Source organism: Pieris rapae, chromosome 20 (genome assembly GCF_905147795.1).
Source record: "Pieris rapae chromosome 20, ilPieRapa1.1, whole genome shotgun sequence".
In the NCBI taxonomy this organism is placed as follows: domain Eukaryota; kingdom Metazoa; phylum Arthropoda; class Insecta; order Lepidoptera; family Pieridae; genus Pieris; species Pieris rapae.
Genome location: NC_059528.1, coordinates 2,419,976 through 2,435,813, shown reverse-complemented (window position 1 = coordinate 2,435,813; position 15,838 = coordinate 2,419,976). Strand labels below are relative to the sequence as shown.

General features: G+C 32.4%; 1 protein-coding gene across 1 annotated transcript in view; it reads left to right on the top strand.

The window, feature by feature from the left end:
• The first annotated feature begins 533 nt into the window (after nucleotides 1–533).
• Nucleotides 534–15,838, top strand: part of LOC110993137 (tyrosine-protein kinase Drl) — a 43,640-nt gene continuing 28,335 nt past the window's right edge. The window contains exon 1 of the mRNA XM_045632662.1: nucleotides 534–732. Coding sequence (XP_045488618.1) covers nucleotides 624–732 — 109 coding nt within the window. The 5' untranslated portion in view covers nucleotides 534–623. The remainder of the gene's footprint in view (nucleotides 733–15,838) is intronic.

The window sequence follows — 15,838 nt, the reverse complement described above, 5'->3', positions numbered from 1 at the left end:
ATAATAACACGCTTATGAATACTTACTATTAAGTATTATGTATATTTATGGCTATAACTGTATAAATAATCTTTTTAGAAATGTTTAAAACCGTTTAAAAAGTTGCAATATTTGCTATTGAACTTGCAGATTTGGCTGATAAAATCGTTCAAGGTGCTTTATAAAGCAAGTTCACACTGTGCAAGTAAGTGCGCATGACAGCGTAACTTGTTGTCTGTACGAAGCGAACACGGCAGTGCGGCGTGATACCGCGTTTGGCACGCGTGGGTTACCTTCCGCGGCTTCTCGCCGCGTTCGAAATTCGAAAATTAAAAACGCGCGGGATTTCTGTCAGAAGTAACGACATTTTATATTCGTTTAATAGTTATTTGTATACAATTTAGTTTAAGTTTAATATTTAACAATGTAAAATAATGATTATATATTTGACTTATAAAAGCAGCATATTATTCAGACTATTTAGTATTAGTAAAATAATAAAATTATAGAGGTGATAGAACCTCTTTTCAGAAGAAAGAGACGAGTGAGAGAAGTCGTGCGTTTTTTGTTTTGAATGAAATGGATACGACGTAGGACTTTGTGAACAGTGAAATTAAAAATGATAGAACAGTGAGTTTTTAGTAATGGCGAGTAAAAGACTGATTTTCATTTGGGCGGTATGGCTCGCGTTGCCCCTGGCAACGGGCCATCTCAACGTGCTTATCAGCCAAGCAGAAGTAATGAAACTTTTGGGTGAGTCATTATAAAGCATTATTAATAACATTACTATTATCTTATAACCGGATTGGGTTTATTTGAAATTTTTAGAATTTTGGTGACATATTAATTGGCGAGATCAACATACAAATTCATTTTGTCTGGTTCGTAAGTTCGCATTTATACAGACAAATCTGACTTACGGACTTTACGTAGAATTCAATATTCATACACTAAATATCACCTATTACATTAAAAAGCAGTCCTAGTAGTGAGGTCATGATATTTGCTTTAGAATTTATGACCTTATTACATTCTCTTTAGTCTTTTATGGCCTCATTTTAGTCTTGATAATGCATTGAAAACTAAATAAAGAAGAAATCATTATTCCGGCCTTAGGCCGTAAACACTCATTTGCGTACGTAATAAATTACAAACCTCCATCAATCTTTTACGGTATTTTAATCCTACAGGCAAGGTCGGTAAAGTAGTTCATCATTTAATAAAAAATTGAATTAATGTTTATTTGAACCTTAATACAATATTTATCCACCAACTATCATTAAATACTACTTACATCAGGATAACCAACGAGAGGCTTTTTGTATATATTAGCCAGCCAAATATTGATAATATATATACACATATGGATAATATTTCAACACAAGTCTCTTGACTACTTACGGGGGTTATCTGAAACTCATTTATTGATGTAAAAAATTTTGAGAAGCAATAAAATTTTATTTATTATTTATTATTATTTATATACAAAAAGGTACAAATATGAAAGGAAAAAACAATAAAAATCATTAATACGTAATACCTCTTTTGGCTGTACTGTGCGATGGTCTTTTTTTATAGAACAGGGGGCAAACGGGCAGAAGGCTCATCCATCTGATGTTAAGTGATACCGCCGCCCATGGACACTCTCAATGCCAGAGGGCTCGCGAGTGCCGAAATGGTCTGAAAGTGAGGGTAGGATCATGATGCAGGTCTTCATATTTAATCCTGTTCCGAGATAGCTTAAACAAATCAGGGCTTAAATAGTGGTCATTGTTTTGTCCGGTACAAAACTGTAATTATATAGTTATATATGATTGGCATTGATTTTCTATCTAGTAAATACTCAATTGTTTTTGGTACAAAGTTAGCTTGTGTTTTCATGGCAGAAACTTTCTAATAAATCGCCTGGGTTGCTTGTTGCCTGAAGGGCAATACCGCACTACAAATTCCTTGCGAAAATGTGTAAGTACATTAAATTTTTTGGAATATTATGATTCGAACACACAACTTGTTTGAGAGAGACCTGATACATATTACCAGCACTAAGCATTTATAATTTCATTTACCATAAAAAAAATTCACCGGAATAGAAAATTTGTGATTCTTTCCACGCTCGTATTTTCCCTCCAATTTTTGTTTCATAAATAATGAGATATGCCGCCCAATGTCTTAGACAATATAATCAATACATTATTTACCGAAGTTCAATATCAGTGACACTATCAAAACAACTATACAAAGACCTGTCGCTTCAGCATCGCCGTCCCCATTTCCGAAGATCAAAAAATGTAATTATCTACCCCTGATCTACCCTCAACCATTTATATTTGTTCTACAAATTCGACGTATTTCGTACGCAATTTGATGTGTTTCCGTTGCACAATCCTATAAGATCTTTACACGACTGTGCAAAAAGGTATAATTTTAGGGTTACTTTCTATGTCTTGATTACGTCAATATTTATCGTGATTTGGACAAAGTTTACAATGCCAACTCGCGAAAATATCCGCGTTAAAGGCGCTGTTAGATTCTTCACAGCATTTGAGCCGTATTGAACACATACTACATATAATTATTGGACAAACTCATGGCCCTAATTGTTTTTGTCATATATTTATTTTAATGACGACGAACTTCGTACCGACTAAAGTCGTGTACCAGATAAGCTGATCTTATGAAAATAATATACAAAATTATATTAAGTTCATTTTATTAAGATAACATGAAATAAATAATTATTTTATTAGCTTGATATATTTTTCTTAGTTTAATCTATGTCATATAAAGACATACAATTCATTTCTGAAGGCACCCATAAGTATTTAACACCTAAAAATAAATGAATATACGTAAAATATATACATATATACTTTTTCAATACTGACATTATTATACTTTTTTAAAATATAAAATACGTCAATAGTTTCTAGTTATAAGTTTTTGAATATTCATAACTTTGATTTGTATATTAATATAAGGAAACTCGTTAAGAAATTACTTAAAACGTAAAGAAATTACTTCGATTAAGTTTATTAGATACCCAAAATTAAATCAGATTATATTAACTTTTTCAAATATTAATCTTAAACAAACCTTATTGTATAAATCAATAGTATTTTAATTTAAATGTAATTTTGAATACAACTAAAAATTATTTGGGTATTTTTAGTATAACAAAAGTATAACGTTAAAACGTCCCGTTACAAACTAAGGGAACAATGCTATCACACTAGGTTTATTACTTAAGGGTGCATCGGGATCTTATTAGAGATAAAAGAAAACTTGCCACTGCGCTATGCATACAAAACTGGGGACTCATAAACGACAAATGCATGGAAATAAAAGTAATGGCGCATATATGACGGTATGAAGTTATAAGTCACTGGGGTGTGTGTAATTTGTTTGAAATGAATGAAACGTTTAGTTCTCATAAGGTTTTATTACTGCTTGTTACATACACCGCGCTAAAACTTCAGTTCGAGTATGAACATTCCTTATATATGTGTAATAATATTTTTAAAATACGTATTATAATATCATTGTTAAAATAAAATATTACATAACATTAACATAGGTCGGTTACTTACGCACAACGGACTTCCATAAAAGGTTTTTTCATGGAACAGTTTCCATGCAAATATTTTCTATATTCTTATTTCTTTCTTATTTTAAAAATCTATCACCTTTTAAAAATGGTACGTATTTATTCGTCTCATTTTATCAAATTGAGTGTGCGTTGTGATAAAAAGAGATGAGTGAACTTAGTGCAATAAAGCTGGTTATTGTTATGAAGAAGTGTTTATTTATTTATATATTAATTAATTAATTAATTTATTTATTTATTAGTTTAACAAGAAAAACAACATCTAATCAACGTGTAAGCAACCTGTAGATTTTTTTCTCTATCTATCTAGTATTTTGACGTGTGCCAACGTAATAATTATCACTAGATCTAACGCGTCAACTGTATATTGAGAATATTCAAATATCGAATATCTGTTTTACAGATTAAACAAATAATATAAGGACAATTGACAATTGTATACGTCAAAAATAATAGTTAAAGTGACGCATGGCTGGGGAGGATTAATGAAAGTTCAAACATCAATTTGGTTGAGTCTTATCGCCTCCGAGCAGCTTGGGGTGCCCTACACCCTGCATATGGTAAGATAATTGTACTTTTTGTAGTACTATTGAGTACAGCAGTTCTAGCGTGTTAAAGAGGGTTTCTATTTTCAAACCTTTTCCTTTATTCACATTATATGACAATCGTTTATATGGGACACCAGTCAGTTGACTGTAATGCGATCCCACGTAGACCTATTGTTTGTTCTAGTATATCCTCTGTACTACGTCTTTCCAGGCCAAGTCAATTTTAAATCTTATGCTGTACTCACACTTTAACAGTGCCTTCTTTTGTCTCGCTATATACCACTTAAATTTTACTTTTTTACAAACTCTGTATATAAGTGATTCGCGTCATGCTTACTTACGTATCGCATGTGTACATTTGTAGGGAATGGATTGCGTCATGTTTTTTTACGGACAATCCCTTGGATTAAAGTGTTCAGTGCGTGGAGTATGTATTATAGCTCGCTCCCATAGAAAAGCTACAATTTTAAGCGATTAAAATGTTCTAATATTCATGTATATACATCGTAACAATAGTCTTTACTAGGCACGTTTTTCATTGCGTAGTGCCACACAGAATTCTATATTCCTCTGCTGTTTACTTGTATATAACAAAAATAAAACCTTTAACCCGTTAAAACAATACATATACACATGGACATATACATTTGTAGCGGATCAGTTAAATACCGGAACGTGTAGACTACAAATAATCATTATAGTTAAGACTGACTGGAATGACCCACTTGTTGCCGCCGCATGAACTAAACACATTACTGCCTCCTGCGGTGAAAACCTTATTGAGGGCAATATCAATAAAACTATGAACTTCATGCGTCCCTGGTCAATTTATAGTTGCGTAAAGTTATATAGATTGGTGTATTAGATATGATACTGTAATGTAAAAAGCAACAATAGCAAAAAAGATTTAGTATTTATGCGAGTCTCTAAAAGACAATTCATTGAGATGTTTTTAAAATCATTTTGTCCTTTGTAGAACCATACTGTTTATAATAATAGTGTTCATTAAACTTTTATTTTATTTTAGACTTTTATGCACGAAAGTTAACATTTTTGCTAAATTACTGTGTAAGAAGACATGTTAAGAAGTACCACTCATCATTAGATACCAGTCATAATTTAGTTTAAACGAAAATTTACGACATGATGATTAAAAATATATAATGGGGTATTAATATATTATGTAATAGGTAGCAGTGTTGACCTAGTGGCTTTAGCGTGCGACTCTCATACCTGAGGTCGTAGTTTCGATCCCCGGCTGTGCATCAATGGACTTTCTTTCGCGCATTTAAAATTAGTTCGAATGGTGAAGGAAAACATCGAGAGGAAACCGACAGGTCTTAGACCCAAAAAGTCGACGGCGTGTGTCAGGCACTGGAGGCTGATCACCTACTTGCCTGTTAGATTTAAAAAGTGATCATGAAACAGATTGAGAAATCTGAGGCCAAGACCTAAAGAGGTCGTAGCGCCACTGATTTATTTATTTTATTAAAATAATGCTTATTTTAATGTTTACTGAGTTTATTTGCATTACATACAATTTAAATACTATTACATTTTTATATTATAATTAATTGCTTCAGATTTAAAAAAAAATCCCCATTTGAAGAGTGACGAAGCGTTTATTGGCGTCTCTTGTTTGGCGTTGCAGTATTGGAATAATTTAATTAATTTATTGAAATGTATCGGCACCTTGTTTTACGTATGTGCATATATGTCGTTTTGATATCTGTAAATATATTAATATTTATTATGGCGAATGCCTATTGATTCGGTAATGTTTGGTAACCGGAGAAATTTAATTTATGGCAATAATTTAATTATTAGTTTTAAATCTATTACGCCCAATAACTTAAATGACGATATTGTTTCGTCCTTGTCTTTTTACATCCTACTTTAAATTTTATATAAAGCTCTTAAAATTCTCAAAATGGAACAAAAAACCCTAGTTATTAACGATAATGATATAAAATTAAGAGAAAAATAAAAAATAAATCAGTGGCGCTACAACCTCTTTAGGTATTGGCCTCAGATTTTTGAATCTGTTTCATGATCATTTTTAAATCTAATAGGCAAGTAGGTGATCAGCCTCCAGTGACACACGTCGTCGACTTTTTGGGTCTAGAGATGTCGGTTTCCTCACGATATTTTCCTTCATCGTTCGAGTAAATGTTAAATGCGCACATAGAAAGAAAGTCCATTGGTACACAGCCCAGGATCGAACCTACGACCTCAGATATGAGTCGCACGCTGAAGCCACTAGGCCAACACTCCTCTGCACTGCAAGAGAAAAATACTTTCTATATTTAAACCCTTCCGAGAATATAATCTGTCGTAAAGTCGGTAATGTTTTAAAAATGGCAAACTGCGTTTACGGTTTCGTTTTAATTGGACATGGGTGTCCAAATTTTTCAAATGTCATATGTTGGGGTGATTTGTTCATACAAATTACTACCGAAGTTAATTATATCTCGCGATTAGTTGAGTTTCATGTTATGACAGTTTCCATATTTAAGTGACTTAGTAGTTCATGAAATATTCATGTTTTTTTTAGATTACTAATAATATTGTAATTAAATATTTAGCTGCTGCATATTTGATTATTGTAATACGAAAGACAATATAATGTTCTTAAATTTTGAGGACATTTTCTTTGACGTTCAGTCAGTATTACAACTTAAACGTAATTAAATATAGTCCATGTTAATATAAATAAATAAGCGGTATTTAAACACGACAATAGCAATTTAATGAATGAAATGTGTTAAGTGGGATTAGTTTATATTGAAAAGCTAAATTTTTGTTTAATAAAGTATTCGAAAAAATATCTTTCGCATAGTAACTTGACGATATTAATAATAATATTGAATATTTATCCCACGTTCCCACGAAAATGTAAGTGCGTGCTCCAATTTTACTATGCCTTCTGCTGATTGAAGATCTTTGACAATCTTAAACAAATCTTATTTTTAATTTATATTTTTATTATTTATTACTTAAGATGCCATGTGGAGCATGGTGTAATGGTTGCAGCTCCTTACATACGTTGTGTAAAACAAAAAAAACTTGGCCATAAAAAAGAGTGTCAGTTCTTCTCTTCCGTTCTACGCCCTTCATTTGAGAACTGGCAGTAAATGTATAATTAGAAGAATATAATGTTTATTAATTTTTTTGACGATCATAAGTGTACATTGTGTTACCTATATGAATAAATGATTTTTGACTTTGACTTTGACTCTCTCTGACTAGGTTTAAAACTCTCAAAAACCCTTTTGATTCCCAAATTCAGGTTTTTGTTAAAGAAGTTTTAATATATAGTGGAAGTCTACTGCGACTTGGTATATACTGACTGAAGTCCATAACAGTAACTGTTTAATCATAATAATTCACACACAATTTACACATACATTGATCAGTCGAATAGCCGATAATATCTCCCAACGGTGGTTCGTTAGCGGAATGACTACATGATACACCATGGGTTTATCATTTTTGGCCCAATTTACCTTTATTTCGACCATTGGGAGCCATTTGATTCCGCATTACGAGTTCGCGTAATTTATTATCGTTTACATTTATTGCATTTTTGTGTTCTCAATATTTTATTACTTTTCCCAGTGCTACACAGTTGTATAGAGGTAGTCTAAAGTATTGTCTCTGGTTGCTGCATTTGTTTCTTTATTTAATCAGCCTGACAGAACTCGTTAATGTTTGGCTCTAGATCTAGCTCTTTCTAATTTAATAAGAGGATTTATAATTAAGATAAAAATCTAATATATTATCCTCAGCTATTCGACTTTATTCATTACTAGACTATGACTGAATTTGTTAACGCAGACTTTAATTATAATAAAATAAACGATTACTATAAATTACTTTTATGATGATGTTTTAAAATTACACAAATAAATTCTCTTTAACGGTTTGAAAACGGATCAGCCTCGTTAATTTTAAATTTTGTTTACATTGTATCATGAAAACAACTTAAGACATTTGTGTGACGCAAACACACCTGTTGTTTTAGGTGCTTATTTATTTATTTATTATTATTTCATTTTATAGAACAGGGGGCAAACGGGCAGGAGGCTCATCTGATGTTAAGTGATACCGCCGCCCATGGACACTTAATGCCAGAAAGCTCGCGATTTATTGTTAGATACATTAAACATTTATACATGGAATATAACTCTAATCCTTATTTTGTCTACAAGCACAAGCTGTGGAGGATATAGTAAAATCCAACGCATACCGATTTAGAATTCAAAAGCAAATATCCTCAATACGCGTCAGAATTCTACATCGGTAGAATCTTCTTCTTTAATAGCCTACCCGTTTTTCAATATTTGAATAAGTTATTTCAACATGGTGTCGATGACATATGACAAATGACGATAGTCTATGATAGACTATCCTCATTGTCGAAGATTGTGGATTAGAAATTCTCCTATTTCATCATCATATTGCTTCCGTACGTGAAGCTATTTTTACGATATTCGTTTACGTCGTTATTCGCCACCTTGTCATAATATTTTCTAATACCTCGATAAGTGTTATTTTATGACCGTTCTGCTATTAAGGAATAGATGGCTTAGTACATTGTTTACTTTATGCCTCGAATCTCGGCTCATAAATTTTGTTGCATTATTTTTATGTGAATCATTAGGAAGTTATTTCATATTAAGCAAGATATGCAATTGGGTTAAAATAAACTTGTTAAGTTGTGGGTGTAATTAAAGATGTGAATATGTTAGCACAATTAATTTAATAAATAAAGTTTTTTGCCAGTTCTTCTCTTCCGTTCTACGCCCTTGATATTAGAACTGGCCGTAAATGTAAAATTAGAAGCATTCAATGGATATTTCTTTGATTTGACGTTCATAAGTGTACATTGTATTATTATTAATATATACCTACATGAATAAATTATTTTTGATTTGATTTCCTTAAAATCTGTATATTTTAATGATGAATTTTAATTTATAAGTTAAATATAAATAAAACAACGAAAGTTTGAAATTCGATAAAATGAAAAATCGGCAGTAAAAGAGGCTGTATAATGCCTTCTATCTCATTTTCTCCCACGTTAAATCTTATGAATTTATGTTTCTGTCTCTTTTTCCGTTGCGTCCGGCATGAAATCACAACGATTCTAAAGAAATTTCACTTCAAAACACTAATATTGCTTGTACACATTGTATGTTGACTTCCATTATTATTGTATTATGGTAAAAAAACCGTGGGAAATCAATTGAACTTTCAATTTAACCATTCTCCTATTCATTAATAACGTGTATCAAAGTTATGGCTACAGATACTCATTTACAATATTGACCTAACCCTGAACTGTGGTTATTGATATCCCCAGAGCCATTTACGAAGATATTAATCTGAAATATACAAGAATAACAGATCCCTGCCCGATCCGCCCGATCAATACGAGGTCAAATATCAATGATGCTATCTGGAGTAAATGGCTTAATCCACCATTATTGTTTGATGATTTTCTTTTTTTTAAAAAGAGTACCGAGCGTTTTTTACGCCGGCTTTTTCTCTCGGCCAACACCCTCTTCACAACAAGTCTTCTTTGCCGATGAGTAGGGATGCCAACAGCTTCAATGACGTGGAATAAGTGATATCATGATGATCTTATGTTCCAAAATAAACGTATTTTATTTTTATTTTATTTATTTAGTTTACATACTTCCGTTTTAGTTTAATTTCCACTCATAAACCCGGCTCTATTAGTTTTCATTCCATGACTCCAATTGACAAACACTCATACTTGGGCTATTTCGTTTTTTTTAATAGCCAACGGGCAGGAACCTCATGGTCAGTTTTATATTGCCCACTTCCGTGTAGGCTCGCAAGTGCGTTGCCCGCCTTTCATGAATTAGTAGCTCTTTAAACAACTACTTTAAAATAAGTATCATAAGTATAATATTTTGTATGTGCTACGTGTTCGTTTAAATGTTTGTTTCTTTTTTGGAATGGATTTGTTGGCCAAGCTGGGTATATACTAAAAGAAATATTCGGTTGGTAATATATATAATATTAGGTATTAACTTTTATCAAACTTTTTAAAACTTTAGACGATAAAAGTCTAGATGTTAATTTTGTTTAAATACAAGGCGTATTTAAACAAAATTATCAATAAAACAGCTAAAGAAAATCCAAAATCTATTCATGTTGCGATACTGGATTGTTATTACCCAGGTCATTGCTTCAATCAATACGAGGTCAGATACACGAATATTTTTCTATATTGCCAGCAATATCTTCGAGTGTTATTAAGCATATGTTACAAATACTTGAACGAAACTATTACTTATTATATTTTATATTATCCTTCCGATGTTGTAGGCTATATATTCATTTGTATATGATCATCAATGATCTTATATACATAAGATCATTGATGATCATGTCGTCTAATATTTTTAACTACATTGTGTAATTTGCAGCGCACTAATTATTATGTATAATTAGATTTGTAAATTCTTCAATACATATTGTCTTTTCAAAAAAATCACATAGCATTTAAAAGTTTACTTACCCTCTCATTTTAAGAATTAAAAAGCCTGACAGATAAAGGGGGTTCATTAAAAAACCTACTATACTTTGATATGTTTAGGCTTTTGGACTTTTCAACTCTTTATTCATCAAACATATAGGTATAATTACACCGTTTTAAGAACTCATTTGTTTCTGTTCACTGCAGCGTAAATTAAAATTTAAAGCGAGACACCAACTGACTTCAGTTAAAATAATCCCAGTAGGCTTTACTACTGTGTATTTCATATATATAAAATTCTCGTGTCGCGGTGTTTGTGGTTAAACTCCTCCGAAACGGCTTTCCTGATTCTCATGAAATTTTGTGTGCATATTGGGTAGGTCTGAGAATCGGACAACATCTATTTTTCATCCACCTAAATGTTAAGGGTAATCCACCCATAATTTTTTTTTTAAATTGAGATTAGAAAGAGAAAAATGCACAGAACGACCTAAAAAGATTTCATTCCGGAAAACCGAACAATCTCTGGGATAGCTTAGCAAAATGTTCCATGTTGGTATATCTGTTTAGTACATAGTAGGCTCAGTAAAATCTCATTAAGGAGAAACGAAGTTCGCGGGGGCAGCTAGTTATGATATAAAAACACAGTAAAAAGAATTGTAGGAAGGTTTTCAAATGCTGAACGTACGAATTACAGAAATGCAAAGAAACGACACGTTACTCACAAGATTTGACTAATAGCTATCGTGTCCCTAACACACCGAGGTTCCCACGGGCTCTCCCGACACCAATTTCGTGTGGTTTTGTCGCTCTCCCGTTCCCAGCTAAATTATACACTTAAAATTTCAAATCGATTCCATGTTTTCATGTTGTAGTTTCTTAATTAGTGTTTCAAGATAAACGTGGTTTGAGACAGTTGCTGTGGGAATGTTTGCATAAGGTGTATTATTATTTATATTAAAACTAGCTGACCCGGCAAACGTTGTTTTGCCATGTTTTTGTGCCAAAAAATTAAAGTTTAACAAAAAAAACCATAAGGGGTGATTGTAGAGGGGTGAAAATTTAGGGTTGCATTTATTTGTAATAAAAACGAAAAATTTTGTCTAAAAAATAAATAAAAAAAATTAGGGGTGGACCACCCTTAACATTTAGGGGGATGAAAAATAGATTTTGTTCGATTCTCAGACCTACCCAATAAGCACACAAAATTTCATGAGAATCGGTCGAGCCGTTTTGGAGGAGTTCGGTTACTAACACCGTGACACAAGAATTTTATATATAAGAAAATACTGGCTATTCATTCTATTTATATTTAGGGGTATATCAGTATTTTGGATACTCTTTCGTGATACATATTTAAAAGAGCTAAATTTTAAAAGGTTTCATATATAATATTACACGTACCCACAATGTGTCTAGTGGCTTTGGCACGCGACGTTCGAATGTTGGATGTGCAACAGATTTCCTTTGTATTTCAATATACTTTATTTCTATGCTATAAACACTTGCACTACGGTCAAGGTAGAAATCGAATGAATAAATTAACGATATGGCACCACAATTATTTAATTCTTGGGAATGCCCTAATGGCGATTTCTGAAAAGTCTATTATTTGTAAACTATATATTATTTTCTTTCATTGTTTAATTTTCATTCTTTAAAAGTGGTCGGTCATTACGCTACATTAATTATAATTAAAATACGTCAAGAAAGTGTTGACTCACTATTTGAAATGAAAGCTATTTTACAATGAAAATTCTATAGCCTCTATATATATAAAGACTATAGCCATTCTTAATATAAACATTACACAAATTTTACGTTATTATAAATTTTATAATGTATTTGTTAATATTATAGAATAATTAGATGATAACTAAGAAGACTGTAAAAAATTGGGTTTGTTGGTAATACAGGCGCATGTTTTGATTTCCGTAAAAATAATGTTTGATTGCTATAGAAAATGACTACTGAAGCAACGAAACATCAGAAGCGTATTTTCTTTTTCCATCGGTTTCTCGCCTCTCTTATGACAGTATACAGTTTTGAGGAGGACGAGTCATTTACTTGACCGGTGCTAGTTCTAGTTGGTGATCTTTTGCCTTCTGTGTTACCAAACACGATCATTTACTCACAGTTCTCAACGTATCTGCGCATTGTATGACCGAAATGACATGCATACAAGCAAGTGTATACAAGTGATTAACAGGATAAAAACTCAAGTATTTCAAATTAAAATAAGTTTTTGATATAAGAGGATCGTACTTTTCACTATCACACCTCTGCGAATCTTACCTTATCACAAATACTTTACAGGACTAAAAAGCAATAATAAAAGCAACATTGAACTCTTTTTAAAAATTGATTATGACAAGACTTTAAACAACCAAGATTAATATTTGGTTTAAAAGGGTTATTCGTTAAGTGAAAATTTAAAAAGAAAACGAAACGTAATTAAGAGGATAAAGATGAAAATTATTAAAAGGATTTTCATTTAAACTTTAATTTAACTTGAGAATTTATAAGATTAATTGAATTTTTTTTAATATCGCTGTGGTTTGGGAGTGTTTTGTTTATATCTCCTCAACCATAACTTGCCTCCGAATTACTTTATAGACCGTCGAGATCCTAGAATGCGGCAGTATTCTGAGCATTTACTGGCCTGAAAAAAATCTCTAACGAGCAACCTTGGGAAAGCTGCCGAAAAAACCCCGATCAGTCAGCAGAATAAGAGACGCAAGTGGAATTGGAAAAATCATACACCTCGAAGAGATCCCAATCAAGCGCCTTCTTGGGTGATACCACCGCCCATGGACACTCTCAATGCCAGAGGGCTCGCGAGTGCGTTGCCGGCCTTTTAAGAGTGTCCATGGGCGGCGGTATCACTTAACATCAGGTGAGCCCTCCTGCCCGTTTGCCCCCTGTTCTATAAAAAAAAAAGAATTGGTACGCTTTTCTTGAAGGACTCTAAGTCGAATAGGTTCTTATTTGTCGTAACATAATAAGTTTTGGTGCATTTTTTTCATAGATATAATATTAAAAATAAAAATAGTATTTGTATCATGTAAAGAAATAAAACTTGCAAGAGGAACTTGTAATTTTCAATTACCATGAGGCATAACACAACGAGGCTTTGAGAAATGAGGCCAACTCAAAATTAATATTTATTGCTATCATAACAGAACTTTGGAGTTGGTGTATTTTACACGGAACGAAATTTGTTTAGATTCATTATTTTGGGAATTCTAGATTTCTGTGTTTTTGTTAATATATCAGAACTTTTATAGCAGCCTAGGTTTACGTTTGAGGAAAACGCTTAAATTTCATATTACTATTATTTGTGTAAACCTAGGAGGATTTAAAAATATATAATTTAAAACGATATATATTTATTAAAAAACAGGGTTGGCTTAGTGGATTCATGGAGCGACTCTCATACCTGATTTCGTAATTTCGATCTCCGGCTGTATACGAATGAAATCTCATTTTATGTGCGCATTTAACATTCGCTAGATCGGTGAAGGAAAACATCGTGAGAAAACTGGCTTGCCTCAGACTCAAAAATATTAAAGGCGTATGTCACGCAAAGGAGGGTTATCACCTACTTGCCCATTAGATGGACAATTGATCATGAAACAGATACAAATATTTGAGATCCAGATCGAAAAAGGTTGTAGCACTACTGATTTATTTTACTTTTTAAAAATCAAAAAATTGTCTGTAAAGTACTGAAATAGGCACCGAAAGCTTATCTGAGCTGATTGTTTTCGAGTACTAAAAAAAAACACTATTTTTATTATGAGTTATTCCACTAACAATGAAACAAAATGAAAATTTGTTATTTTTAAACTTCTCCATTGGCGGCGGTATCACTAAACATCTGGTGAGCTTCCTGACTGCCCCCTGTTACATAAAAAAACTTATGCAGTGTTTCATTTTTATTATTTGAGAATCAGATGGGTGTTCACTTTTAATGTAATGCTTAAACTTGAACCTATATTCGTGTATTCAACTTCTGAAGTTGAAAAATCAAATGCATTTTCGGCAATCTGAATCGTACATTACACCAATATATTCTCGAGTCATACATAACACCAAGATAAGCGCAATAGACATTCAAAACCAGTAGGCATTCGTGCAAACAAAGAGACAATAAATACACCTTTATTGCAATTTTAATAGATGGCCTGAGTTGGCTGGAATGAACTCGCTAAGCTATATTCAAGTGTAAAATTCTAATAACTTATAAGCGCAATTTAGTATACAATAAAAGTTGGTAATGCGGGAATTGTAAAGACAATTCAAATTATTTAATTTCAAACAAGTATTAGCTTCATCAGTGATAGCCTAGTGGTTTAGCGTTCGATTAACATCCCTGAGGTCATAGGTTCGATCTGGCTGTGCACCTGTGTCTTTCTGTGTGTGCTTTTATTCCCTCGAACATCTGGAGAAAACTGGCGTGCCTTAGACGTAAGTCCACAGCGTGTGTCAGGCACAGGTGGTTAATCACATACTTCTATATTAGATCGACAACTGATCATGAGACGTATAGATATCTGAGGCCCATATCTAAAAGGGTTGAAGCGCCACTGATTTATTTTATTATTATATTAGTCGAGACTTAATTCTAAGTATGTCTATTATCCATGTTTTGGGCATACGGGAATCCTCTTAATGTTACTATTAGACTGGTCCATGTTATTTCTTATATATAGCGTATAATTTATACAATACTAGCGACCCGCCCCGGCTTCGCACGGGTGCAATACTGATACTAAATACACTACAGAAAATCTGTGAACGTTGTATATAAAAATGTGGGCTATCCATAAGAGATAGACCATCACGGACTTTTCTGTAGACCTTTTCAATGTGTACAATACTTAGTGCATTATTTTGATAAAACTCGTAGGGTTCAGCCTGCGTTTGCAATGTAAGCGGAAAAAATGTAATTATCTCACATATTAATTACATTAGAAACCTCAAAAATAACAGTACTTCTTCACTATTTAATGGATGTTATTATGCATATAAACCTTCCTCTTGAATCACTCTATTTATTAAAAAAACCGCATCAAAATCCGTTGCGTAGTTTCAAAGATTTAAGCATACAAAGGGACATAGGGATAGAGAAAGCGACTTTGTTTTATAATATGTAGTGATATGTGAATTTAATGACTAATTCTAGTAAGTCTA